Source organism: Passer domesticus, chromosome 15 (genome assembly GCF_036417665.1).
Source record: "Passer domesticus isolate bPasDom1 chromosome 15, bPasDom1.hap1, whole genome shotgun sequence".
Taxonomy (NCBI): Eukaryota; Metazoa; Chordata; class Aves; order Passeriformes; family Passeridae; genus Passer; species Passer domesticus.
The window spans coordinates 9,887,478-9,900,432 of NC_087488.1; the positions used below are offsets into that span (position 1 = coordinate 9,887,478).

Sequence of the window (12,955 nt, forward strand, 5' to 3'; positions counted from 1 at the left end):
CTGGACTCTCTCTAGTAGCTGATGGAGATTTTCACAGTGTTAACCTCCAAAACGTACTAAAATAGACATATAATATAATATATATTATACTCGCTATTGTATGTGTATGTGTGTGTATATATATAGATCAGCTTCTCGGCCGCCCCAAGCGCGGAGTGCCGCGGCCGCTCCGCTCCGCCCGCCCGGGCCCGCGGCTGCCGGGGCGGCCCCGCCGTGAGGGCGGCGCGGGGCGGGGCGCCGCTCCCCCCGCTTCCCGGCGTGCACCGGCGCGGGGCTGCCTGGCCACGTCCCCGGGCCACGTCGCTCGGTGCCCGCTGAGCTTGCGCCATCTTCGCTCCCCGGCTCCGGCTGCGCCGCCGCCTCTGCCGCCGCCATGAACATCTTCCGCCTCACCGGGGACCTGTCCCACCTGGCGGCCATCATCATCCTGCTGCTCAAGATCTGGAAGAGCCGCTCCTGCGCGGGTGCGTGCGGAGGCCGCGGGGCGGGACCGGCCGGGTGGCTCCGGGCCGCAGAGCCCCGCGGGAGCCGCGCCGGGGCCGGGCGGCAGAGCCCCGGGCTCGCTGCGGGGTGCTGCGATCGCCCCCGAGGGCCGCGCCCCGGGGAGAGCCCAGCGGCCGGGGCGGCGGGGGGGTCCCGCCTGTCTCAGTGGCCCGGGAGGCGGCCCTGGTGAAGAGGGGAAGGCGGGGAGGGCATTGACCCCGCTGGGTCCCCCCGAGGGCCCCCGGGGCGGGCGGGCAGAGCTCGGCCCGGGCAGGTGAAAAGGGACGGTGGCTCCCGTTCGCGCAGGGGAGGGGGCTCTGCCCTCCTCCTGACCTCCCCGCGGCTCGGCCCCGTCCGAATCCAGCGCTGGCGGAGCGGGTGAGCAGCCGAGAGAGGGGGAAGGCGGAGGCGCATCCCGCTCCGGGGTGGGGGTGCGCCGGCGGCAGCTGCATTTCCCTGGAAGGTGTTGTGGTTGCCATTATTTGTACTTTAATCCCTGTGCACCGCCGCCTCGGCTGTGTCCGGGAGGGTCGCTCCTTCCTTACGTAACTGCCCGGCGGCAGGCGAATGAATGGGGAGGCCGGCTTGGAGGGCGGGCGGGGGGGAGCAGCCGCCGTCTCTTCATCCCTCCGTCCCTCCATCCCTTCCCTCGCTTGCCCTGGTGTACCCGGTTTGGTGCAGCGCCGGCCGCCGCTGGCTCGCGGCTCGCAGCCTCTGAAGTTTCCCTGCTCTCCCCTTCCCTCACGCTCCCCCTGTGCTTCGCTTTTGTGCAGGAGCTGAGCTGTGCTTGGTGCCGCTGTTGGCGCTGGCGGCGGGTTTGCTGTCGGCCGGGCCGGGCCGCGGCGGGGAGCGGGAGGAGGGAGATTCCCGGGCCCGTGTGACGTGGCGCGGGAGCTGCCGGGCCCGGCCCGAGCCCCGCTCCGCGCCCCCCGCGCCGCTTCCCCGCGCTCGGAACGGGCGTGCTCCAGCTCCCTGCGCCGTGCCTCGCTCCCTCCCTTCGGCTGTACGCTGTGGTGGTTGCAGGGAATTGCAGGCAGTTCCCATAACTGCAGCGTAGCTGATTTCTTTCAGAAAACCGGGAGCTGTTGTCATTCAAAATGGGCATCTCCTTGCGGTGTGTGGTACGTGGATCGGCTGTGTTGTGCACGGGAGTTTGGCCGTGAGCTTGACTTTGCCTTCTCTCCAGTGAGCTTCTCCTTCTTTAGTGAGGGTGATTGTTCTTGAAATGAGTTTGCCGTGTTTTGATGATACTGTTCAAATACCCGGTTAGCACTGTTGAACAGATGTATCTGTAAAGTTTTCAGTTAAAAGCGTGAAGAATTAGTTTAAGTTGTAACCTGAAATAACTGAGAATGGGGAAATGAAAGAGATTTACACCACAGGTAGGAGGAAGTACAGGTTCTTTGTGTTATCATGTCAAATCACCAGCTAATCACTTGGTAACACAAAAAAACAAAGAGTAAATGAATAGTTTTGTTTTTTAAAAAGTAAACTAATGGCTTTGGCTTTAAACAGACTTAAAGTAAAAACTGTTCTTAACTTTACAAAAGAGGTCAAGTGAGAGACTCCATGGCCCACATGCAGCAGTAGTGCAGAACTATTGTTCCTGAGGTCATGGAGCACAAGAGCACCTTCCTGATGAACTTACCTGGCTCAGCTCTAGTGCATCGCAGGAATCCTGCCTGGCTCTGGCAGGAGAGGGCCTTGCCTCCTCCAGATCGTGAGTAGAGCCTTGTCCTGTGTTTGAGAAATGCAGTTGAGATTCCAAACAGCAGGAGGGTTAATGATCTAAAAACTGAATGTCATGTAATGTCTGAAGAAAGAAAATGTGAAATACTATTACAAGGCTGAAATTCAGATAGGGTTTGAGCCAAGAGATTCCTAAGTGACCTTTGGATGTGAGGTTATTTGCACAGTATAGTACAATGTGACCTGGTCCCATCTTTCTGCTTAAAAAGTGGTCTGATGTGGCTTTCCTTAGGCCAATTGTGATTGAGAATCTCTGCTGCTAGGGGTTTATTGATAAGAAGGCAGCCTCACACCAATCATTGGTGCAGCTTTCTGCAGGACAGAAAAGTAAACAGGCCTGTATCACATAGGTGATACAGCTCTCCCCATTCCCAAATTAGCCAGTGTCCCTGGACACAAATGCACGTGCATGAGCTCTTTTAGTAGAAAGTATCTGCTTCATTCATTTTCCTGAAGGAAAAAAAAAGCAGAAATGTGTTTGTCAAGGGTTGTTTCTTTGGTATCTTCTAGTTCTGCCCGAGTCCTCAGGAGTAAATCCAGATTTGTGTGGCTGCTGTGAGATTGGTGTCTGAGGCCTAACAAGTTTGTCTAGAATGAGAACGTGAATACCTCAAAGGACCATGAGCAAAGAATTTTATTTTTGGGGCTCTATTCTGTTCCTCCTAGTGGTTCATGGTTGTCAGTTGAGGTTTCTATTGATGAAACTGTTGTAAATATACATTTGCATATGTTTGTAAAGTCATGCATGACAATAACCCCTAAGTAGTTACCAGTTAATGTGGCTCTACACAGAGCCACTTATTAGAGGGCTTTCTGCCATTTCTTTACATTGCATAGTTATTAGAACCATTTCTAAATTAAATAAACTTATACCTCGTGGTTATTGGTGACTAAGGAAACCCAGGCGAACCAGCTGCGACTTTAACCGTGCACTTTGGAAGCAGTAGAGGCTTTGAAAATAAAGAAGGGCTTCTGACTGCTGGCTGAAGTGCAGGCTGTGATCCATGAAGAGCTGGCAAACCACATGGTGCCGGCTCCTCTCTTCTGGTTGCATCTGTGTGTGTCTGAGGCCTTTGTTCCAGGAGAACTCGGTAAAAGCAGCTGGAAAGGAGGGAGACAGCCTGTGCACCTCTGCTGCAACCTGCTGCTTTTTGAGCACTCATAGTCCCCATTTTCTTTCTTAAGAAGTGACTCTTCTAACTGAAGTAGATAGGTAAGGCTAGGCTCATCTGCACTTTGAAGCAGTCTGTGTTTGAGAAACTTTTTTTTTCCTTATTTAGTCAATAGGTTGAAAAGATAACAAGGGGAAAGCAAATCAAATCTTGATTTCAGAATTTTAGAGCTGGCAGGGAAACAATTTTTTGCATGTCTGGTTATTTAAGTTTCCAAATTTAGAATTTGGAAAAATGTTTGGAATAATAACAGTTCAAAAATCATTAGGAAGAGCCATGGAGAATGTAGTAGGTAACTCCATTATCAACATCATGTCATAATTAGGAAATTCATGAGACTTGAGGAATCCTGTGCTTTCAAACATTGTCCTGTTCAGACTGTATTTTCTTACCCATTTCAAGTCAAATTAGGTTGTTTGCACTGCAAATTACTGTCTGAAAATTGATTCGCATTTCTGTGTGCCATTTATCAAGTGTTAAAGGTGACCTGCGGTTGCAGTGCTGTCCAATTATCAGCTGTATATTCTAAAAAAGTACTATAGATAGTAAATGTGTAGTACCTTTGCTAGGTAATGTAGCTGTATCTCAATTTTATGTGTCTATTGTGGAACAGATAATATGCTAAGATGAAGACTTCTGACAGTACTTTGCTATAGGCTGCTGCTAATTTGTCTGTATTTTCACAAAAACTGCTGCTTTAGGTAGATTTGAAATTTTTTCTCTCCCTTTGAAGGAGAGTATTCTCTTTCTCAGTTGGAAAATTTGTCTTTAAAATTAGGTTGGGTTTTTAAATTGGAAGCCAGGAGTCTTAATGCTGGTACTTATTAGCAGAACCAAAGAAGTTGTGGTTCTGTAGGTAGGCACTTGGTACAGAACTGAACCTACTTTATTTTTAAAAGTCTGTGAAGTTTCCATGGCAAAGTATGGACTGACCTTCCTTAGAAGAATTTTTGTTTGTAGGTTTTATGGCTGTGATGTGCAGTTTGTAGTTGGTAAGTGCTATACATACTCCACAGCTCAGTGCCTCTGCTCCTGCCTGTTATTCCTTACCTGGCTCACCACAGCAAAATAAGAAATAAGTTGATAAGAAACTACTACAGTTTCAGTTCTGCCCTCCTGCCTGGCTGTGAAAATCACCTGAATTAAAGTTTCATGCTATGGCTTTCAGCCAAGCTGGAGCGCAGAGGTTGAAAGAGTTTTTCCATGTGTGAGGATGAAACAAAACTGAGAGGTTTGGCTCTTCCAAATTTGAGCCCAGAGCTTTGGAAGAAGAAATAAAACCATTTTTATTTAGTTCAGGAACTAAGTAACGTTTGTGGGAGTAAAAGGAAAGGGAGAAGGATGAGATTAGCATCATTGTAGCCTCAGTGTATTGCAGTTGCCAGCGCTGAGGCAGGGTCAGTGCTGTGACCCATACATTGATACATTCCCAAAGTCTTAAAAAGCATCAAAGTCCTACAACTGTTGTCTTTACCTGTTCTCTCGCCTTGGTTTTGTTTGTGGTTAAGATGTTTCTCCTATCCCTTCATAGGCCTTTGGTTTACAATTTAAACCTTGCCTAGTCTAGTCTAGCCTACTTTTACTTGAGTAGTTTAATCTTGAGTCTAGGGTGGGTTTCAGGATTTCACAACTATTCTAAAGATTCAAAAATCATTGAGAGTATTGAAAGTCTTAATAAAAATTACAGCTTTGGGGTTGAGGAGGTAAGATTGACAATGGCTTAGAAGAATTTGTCAAGTATATTATATGTATTTATGACAGAATATCCAGATCCGAATTTAGAGCTGTTATCAATAATTAATGTCTCATATGCTGGTTGGTTTTTAGTTTTGGTTTGTTGTTTTTTTGGGTTTTTTTCCTATTCCAGTTATTTGCTAAAAGAAAATAGCATGCTGAATAATTTAGCCTAATTATATTCTGTTATATATTATATTATTGTATCATATTCTATATCATGCTGTGCTGTAATCTGTCCAGGTGGATTTCTTTGTCCTGTGGATTCTGACCTTAGGACAGCTCTGCTTGCTGGGAGGTTTCCTTGGCAAGTTGTGATGCCAACGAGCACACCTGGGATGAGCCCAGAGTGCTGCTTCAGCTGTCTGTGCAATGCAGTTGTAGTTCAAGAAATGTCAAATATATTTTTTTTCCCTAAACTTTTGGAGGTAGTTTGTTTTGGTTTTTTTGGGGGGGAGGAAGGGGTGGTGTGTTTTGTTTGTAATACTTGCAGCTTGTGTTTTACAGCTTTACAGCCTGCAGGTTTTGAAAGGTTTATGTTCCCTGCACTGTACTTGGGCTGTTCTGTAGGTGGCACATCAGGCTCACCTTGCAGAGGTTTCACATACGAAATTTGCAAACACATGCCTTTCTAATTGTTACTGTTTCAGCCATTCTTGTACTTCGTAGGTTAAATTCCTTCATCTGGAGCAGTTTATTCCATGTTCCTTAAGCTGGAGTGAGAAAGGACTTCAATAGCCATAGCAGATTGCCTTCTCCTAATTGCTTTATGGCACTGTTAATAAAAGCCTTTCTAGAAATATCTCTGTACAAAGGGACAAGGATTTCCAGCCTCTCCTACAGCCTCTTGTTTTTTGAAGAAGACTTGCATGCTTAGCTGAACAGATTCAATTATTTTCGCCCTGGATGACTGAAAACAAGAATAATTGGAATAACAAGATAGAGGCACAGAGTAGGTTGTTTTGTCCCCTGCTGTGACACACCACCACATCAGTGTTGTGGAGCGATGCTTCACCTCGGCTTTCAGAAGCTTTTAGTGACTGACTGGGCAAAGCTTTTATGCTTCTAACTGTGCTCTAGTGCCTGAAGTTAAGTACAAACAAACATTTTGACATTGGGGCTTTGACCTAGAACCGAAAGTTGCTTTGAAGATGCAGTGTAGATGTCTGACATTTTAGGTCACTTTTCTTCCTTTTTAAAATTTTGTTTTAGTACATAATAACATGTGGGTTTGATTGTTTGATGCTTTTCTCACCATGTGGCCAATTGAGTCTGTGAATTGAATTGCCTTATGTTTTAAAATCTATGTATTCCTCTAAAATCCCATTATTGGTGCCATCATACCTTCTGCTTGTCACTGGGTCTGTTCTGTATTGCCCTTGTACCTTTCCAGCTATTCAGCATCTAAAGATTGTACTGAGGCATGTGACAGCACTCTGAGAACTGAAAGCTAATGCAGCCTTGCCCAATGATAATACAGAACAGATAGCTTGCAGGTGATATTTTTGGAGATGACACTACCTGCTGTGAGTAACTTCTAAACCTTGTGTAGTGCCAGCACCTCTTCCAGTACAGGGTAACTTATGTTCACACTACTGAGCTACATGGGCATAGAATTCTGCTTTGTACAGCTTGGGAATTTGGGTTTTGTCCTAATTTTGTGATCAACCTGCTTAAAAATAAAGGATATATCCTTTCTCATCCTGGTCATCAAATGTTTCAAAGCACCTCATCACTTTCTGAATGATTAATTATTTCCTTTATCACTTTAGGTATTTCTGGGAAAAGCCAGCTTCTGTTTGCACTGGTCTTCACTACCCGTTACCTGGACCTCTTCACTTCATTCATTTCATTGTATAACACATCTATGAAGGTAGAGTATGCTGAAGAGTTAGAAAAGCTAGTGAAGTTGCCTGCAGAGTGCATATTCCATTAATAAAAGCCATTTTTAATGGCCCACTGCACCAAAGCTCTAGATGGGCTTTGGATAAAGAATGTGGAAGATGGACTCAAAATCCTACTTTCTGCACTCTACATGCAATTTTAAAAAACTGTATATCAGGACTGTGACATTTAGAACAAATGACATTTTGGTTATTGAAAGTACAAGCTTTTGGAAAAATGGTTCAAATAAACTGTATTTCTCATTTGAGACATTAAAGCTCAAGTAAATCTCCTTTTATTCACTGCAAGGTAAATTAGTATTCAGAACGCACTGCCAGAATTGCAGCTACTGTCTGGTCAGAGGCTGATGAAAAGTTGACATGAGTAAGCTTTAAGGAATGCAGCTTCTGTGAGTTATACCCCTGTCACTTGCCCACTGAATATCAGTGAGCCTGAATTTGAGTTTTCTACTTACTCATTCCTGCAATTTCTGGTGCTGAGTACAAGAAAATAAAGCAGTAGTATGAGAGAGGGCAGTATGTTTATGGGTTTTTTTAATCCAATTCCTTTATTTTTGGAATTTTTAATGCTTTTCAGCTTTCATTTAGAGGGCTGTATAACTTTGCCAAGAGGAAAGACTAAAATAATCAATAACACAAAATTTATGGATAAATTAGGGAAATAATACTGTAAAATAAAATTTTGTGTCTTAAACTCACACTTGCTTTCCCACAAGTGAAATGTGTATGCTTAAGTTTTAATATTAACAGTATAAATGAAGAACTCTGGATTAAATAAAATATTCTTGAAACAGAAGCTTTTTCCATATGTGATTTCTGATTGGAAGGTGCCATTAGGTGCACTAAAGGAGAAGGTAGGGGGTTTTGCCATTTATTTATTTATTGGTTGTGATTCAGGGCCATGAGCATATTTTGTTCTACAGCCCTCCTAACCAGAAAAGGAAGGAATGTGGAAATATTAACTTTCAAAATGGTAGCCTCTATTTCAGTTTCAAAGGTTGCTGCTTAGAAAGACTGATGGATGTAATTGTCTTTTCCACCCATTATTGTAGTGTCAAGATGAAGCTGCTCGAGTGTCCCAACACAATTTTGTGTTATATTTATATATATATGTAGGAGTATATAATGTTACACAGTTGAGAACAGTTGAGAACTTGAGAGAACTTCAGCTGAGAAGTCAAGAGCTGGGATTCTTGAGATGAAGAAGTTTGTATTGAAAGAAATTTGGATTCATTCACACTTTCTCAGTGTCTTCTGTGACCATACCTGCTGTGATTTTACACCCATAGTCAAGGTTCCCTGTATCCTGTCCTGTGGTTCTTTATCTCCACTCAGCTGGGGTGCTCGTGTAGCAGAGCCTTTGGATTCTGAGCTCCTTCATACAGTATTTGTAGGATTTTGTCTGTGGGCAGAGCATTTAGTGATTAATAGCATCTGCAAACAGTGGGATTTTTAATCTGTTACTTCTCTGTTGTAGAGAATCCTTTTTTAATGTGATAAATGGTTTGGAACATTTAATCTTTGTGCTGAAAGTGGCAGAAGCTAAAATATTTGTCTAGTCTGCTGTACTCTGTTGACTCCAGGACAATGAGGTCTGTCCTGATGATGACAGATTGACCTTTAGAAAGTCTAAGATTCTCTCTATTCTGTTTTCTCACCTGTAAAATGAAGCTTTTTGCTTATTCCACAGGGAATAGCTACAAAGTCTACTGTGCCATAACCATTCAAAATGGCTAGGCATCAGCTCAGATTGAATTCTGGTTCATTGCTGCTCTCAGTCTTGTAGGTTTTGGGGCCTCTTGGTTGGTGAAGAGCAGTGTCCAGTTGCCACTCTTCAGATTTTTAAAGATGTTTAAAGGTCCAAAGCAAATCAGCTAACTTGTGATATGTTAAATGGTTGTCTGAATGGGGATTATTGAATATTTTTTTAATTGTCATGTGAGCCACACCATGCTGGGCTTTTTGAGTATAGAAAAGCCCCTTCCATTATTATTGTGTGTGTGCACCTGCACATTTTTAACCTAAATGTTTGGGGCCAGTGCTTCCCCTGCAGTTGCAGAACATGTATTCCTTCTCCAGTCACTTCCTTAGTGACTTCACCTTTGGGCAGTCACTTCAGCCATGGGCATGTGATGCCTTCAAAGCAACAAAACCATTAGGGCCCAAAATCGCTCATTTTGAGTTTTTACTCTGTTGACAAAGTTAAGCACCACCAACAGCCTGCAAAACCACATAAACAACGCAAAGAATCAAAAAAGACCACGCTTACTCATCTTAGTGCTTGTTCAGGGAGTGTGATTGATTCCTGGAACCTCTGTGGATTGTTTTGGGCTTGTTTCTTTCCTTGCCCTCAGCTCATCTACATCGCTTGCTCGTACGCCACCGTGTACCTGATCTACATGAAGTTCAAGGCCACCTATGATGGAAACCATGACACCTTCCGAGTGGAGTTCCTGATAGTTCCTGTTGGTGGGCTCTCTTTCCTTGTCAATCATGACTTCTCTCCACTGGAGGTGAGTTGATTGTAGGCATGAGATGATATTTTTTCGCTGAAATATTTAGAATGTGAGGATGAGCATTTTTAGCCTGACAAGTGAATGGTTGAAGGGTGTCTATGTTTAGTAGGTTCAGCTAATCCTTTCTTCAATGAATCTGTGTGGTGCAGATGTCTGCACAAATTTAAGGCACCTCAGGAAACTAGCATTTTTATCAGCATAGATTATTTTATTAAGCAGAAGACTGTTTTTCCCAGTATACTATGACAGCTGTATTAATTCAGAATTCCTTTTGTTCTGTTTGTTAAAGAAATCCCCAGGAAGGCAGTTTATGAATAGTTGGTGCCACCTGGTGAAAACAAAAGGAATTATACTACTACTTAAATTTTATAGAATTGCAAATGGTCTAGACTATAAAAACAAATCGCATTATGTTTAAAATGCACCTATGTGTTTAATTGCAGAAAAATTATATTAAAATGTCATTACAGAGAGTTCAAACAGGTAATTTTTTCCTACTAAATAGAGAGTAAATCCTTGTTTTACATGGTCTGAGCTGCATTTTTATATTGGGTTTAAATTAATTTATTACAGGGTAAGGGGATTTTAATTGCAGCACTTTGAGACATACTTTGAGTTAACACAGAACAAAACTTATTCTTTAAATAAATAGATAAAAAGTGGAAGAACATTAAGCAGGGGAAGGGACTTCCATGTTCCCTGCAGCTTTCTCAGCATGGACTCTGTAAGCTGCATTTGTGGTAATGTGAACTGGATGCACACACGTTCCCTCCCAAGTAAACCTGTGTGCCAGCTCAGCAGAGAGCTGGTTTGGAGAGTTCTGTCTGCCAGGAGAGTTCTCTTCTCCTATCCGCTGGCTTAGAGAGCATCTAAGCTCTCACTTAGTTTTTCCTGTACCAGGGAAAATTTGCCAGAATACTGGACCTGTATGACTAGGTATTCATCCATCCATAACATTGTTAGAGTGAAAAGTCGAGCCAAGTCAAATGTTTTCTGTCCTGCTGTCATCAGTAAGGCAGTTGGACATAGCTGTGGTTTTTCCTTTCAGATACTGTGGACCTTCTCCATCTATCTTGAATCGGTTGCTATTCTCCCTCAACTTTTTATGATCAGCAAAACTGGGGAAGCAGAGACCATCACTACTCACTATCTTTTCTTCTTGGGTCTGTACCGTGCCTTGTACTTAGTCAACTGGATTTGGCGCTACTACTTTGAGGGATTTTTTGACCTCATAGCTGTTGTTGCTGGTGTGGTCCAGACCGTTCTGTACTGTGACTTCTTCTATTTGTATGTTACAAAAGGTAAGAAATACAGCAACTTGCAGCTTCAGGTTGTGGAATGTAGCAGTTAACAGGTTCATAGGGGTCTGCTACATCAGCATTACAAGCTCGTTAATTTTATGTGCAAATTAATTGCACACAAATTCAGAAATACCCTTAATTTATTAAGTACACTTTCTGCTAGTGTGGGGCATTTCTGAGGATTTTTTGGGGGGTATGGGTAGAATATAGATATATAAATGGTCTGATGAACTTTTGGAAAAACTTAATTATGTCTAAATATATATTGCTGTTGCCTTCCATGGATAAGCACGATCCTCCTGCTTCCCCTGACCATGTACACTGTTACATGCAGATCTTGTGCCTACAGACACCTTTCTCAGTGATTTAAATGCTGTAAGAGTTGAAAGTTTCCATCATGTCACCACAAAGCTGTGGTATTTTAGTCATAATTGTTAAGAGGCTGTGGTGGGGGTGCTAGTGTGTTCTTTGAGGATGAAAAGTAGGAGCTGCAGGGTGGCACAAGAGGGCAAGGTTAGATTTGTTAATTCTAGTTTTTCCAGTATGTATTGAAGAGAGAGAGGCAGCCTAGGAGGGCTGTCTGCAGTGGGCCCGTTTGGTGTGGAAGGTTTTGGTCCCTGTGGCATTCTGGCAGTGTGTGCTTCTCCTGCATCACAGCTTTGTTGTGCTGACTGTTTTCTTTCCCACTTCTCCTTGCAGTTCTCAAGGGAAAGAAGCTCAGTTTGCCAGCGTAAGTGCCAAAACATCACCAGCATCTGTCCTGTTGGATGCTTGGACAGAACAATCCTTATCACAAGCAAAGGTGAAGATGCTTGAGACAGAAAGTCAGAAACACAGCTCTTTATAGTGCAGGTAGTCATCAGCGGCTCTGTAAGAACGGAGGAAAAACAACCAGCAGATTTCTGTTTGATGCATCTTGCCTTTATCTTTTTTATTACTATGTATAAAGATTTTTTACATAAAGAAACTTATACTGTATTAATAAATTCAGTGTATGGTTTCAATTGGAATAGTTCCAAAAGTGAGATTTTTGTGAGATTGTTTATGACCAGGAACAAGTGCAAACGTTTTTTTAATTTTCAAGATTTTCTTTGAAATGACTGATTTTTTTTCTTTTTTTTTTCAGTGCACAAATATGTGCATCCTTGATGGATGGTAGTCATCTGTTCTTTCCCTTTGATTCAGTTTTCATTCCACTATATTTATTTTTTTTCCAAAAGGCGAATATCTGTCAACTCTAAATCTGAAACCACCGATGTTTGATGTGATGTGCTGGTGCCCAGTCTTTGTGCCATCTGCTGACATGGAGTTCCTTATTCAAAATATGTGCTGGTGCTAGAAGGGGAACAGTCACATTTTGAAGTTGTTCCCCTTCTAAAACAGACTGATGGCAAGAGGGCAATGGGGAAATCACTTGAGGCCACAAGGACGGGCTCTGTCTGTTCTGCCATGGTGCCTGGGAAGGCAATCCCAATAATGAGAGCACTTGGCAGCCCAGGTTGTGAGGGGTAAGAGATGTGATTGTGTTAATTGGTGGGAAATGTTTGTGACTGTGTTGTTTGTTCAGGAAGAGGAGGTTAAATCTCTTGGATGTCCAACCCTGCTCCACCATTACAGCTGTGGGAAAGGGAGACTTGTAAGTTGTTGATTACAGAAATCTGTGGGTGATCATTTTAAACAATATCTACATTTTCTTATTAATGAATGCTTTATAAGCAACTTCCATGTTCAGCTTCAAGTGGTTTTCGATGTCACTTTTGGACAATTAATATTTTTTTTATAAACTTTTCAGAATCAGCAGCACCAGTTACCATTCTTCATCCTTTAAATGATTCCCTTTTTTTACTGAGCTGTTGCATGATTTATCCTGTGTTACCATCCTCAATAAACACTTTATGAAATGGTGAAAACATTTCGGGGTTTTTTTCCTTTTTTCATTCTTGAATGTGAAAGTGTTCTGTTTGCCTGGGACTGGATGGAAAGTTGTGGTGAGGACGACTTGCTTAACATTGAAATATTGCTGGATTGAAATAGTTTTTAAGGCTCTGAGGGGCATTGTCACAGACGGAAGCAACGAGGCCGAGTTTTGGCTTGCT

At 43.2% G+C, this 12,955-nt stretch overlaps 1 protein-coding gene across 1 annotated transcript; it reads left to right on the forward strand.

The window, feature by feature from the left end:
* The first annotated feature begins 257 nt into the window (after positions 1 to 257).
* On the forward strand, positions 258 to 12,771 carry KDELR2 (KDEL endoplasmic reticulum protein retention receptor 2). Its single transcript, XM_064389847.1, has 5 exons — positions 258 to 464; positions 6,911 to 7,011; positions 9,397 to 9,555; positions 10,607 to 10,859; positions 11,559 to 12,771. The coding sequence occupies exons 1-5, from the start codon at positions 374 to 376 to the stop codon at positions 11,591 to 11,593; spliced, it is 639 nt and encodes a 212-aa protein (XP_064245917.1). The 5' UTR covers positions 258 to 373; the 3' UTR covers positions 11,594 to 12,771.
* The last annotated feature ends 184 nt before the right edge of the window (positions 12,772 to 12,955 follow it).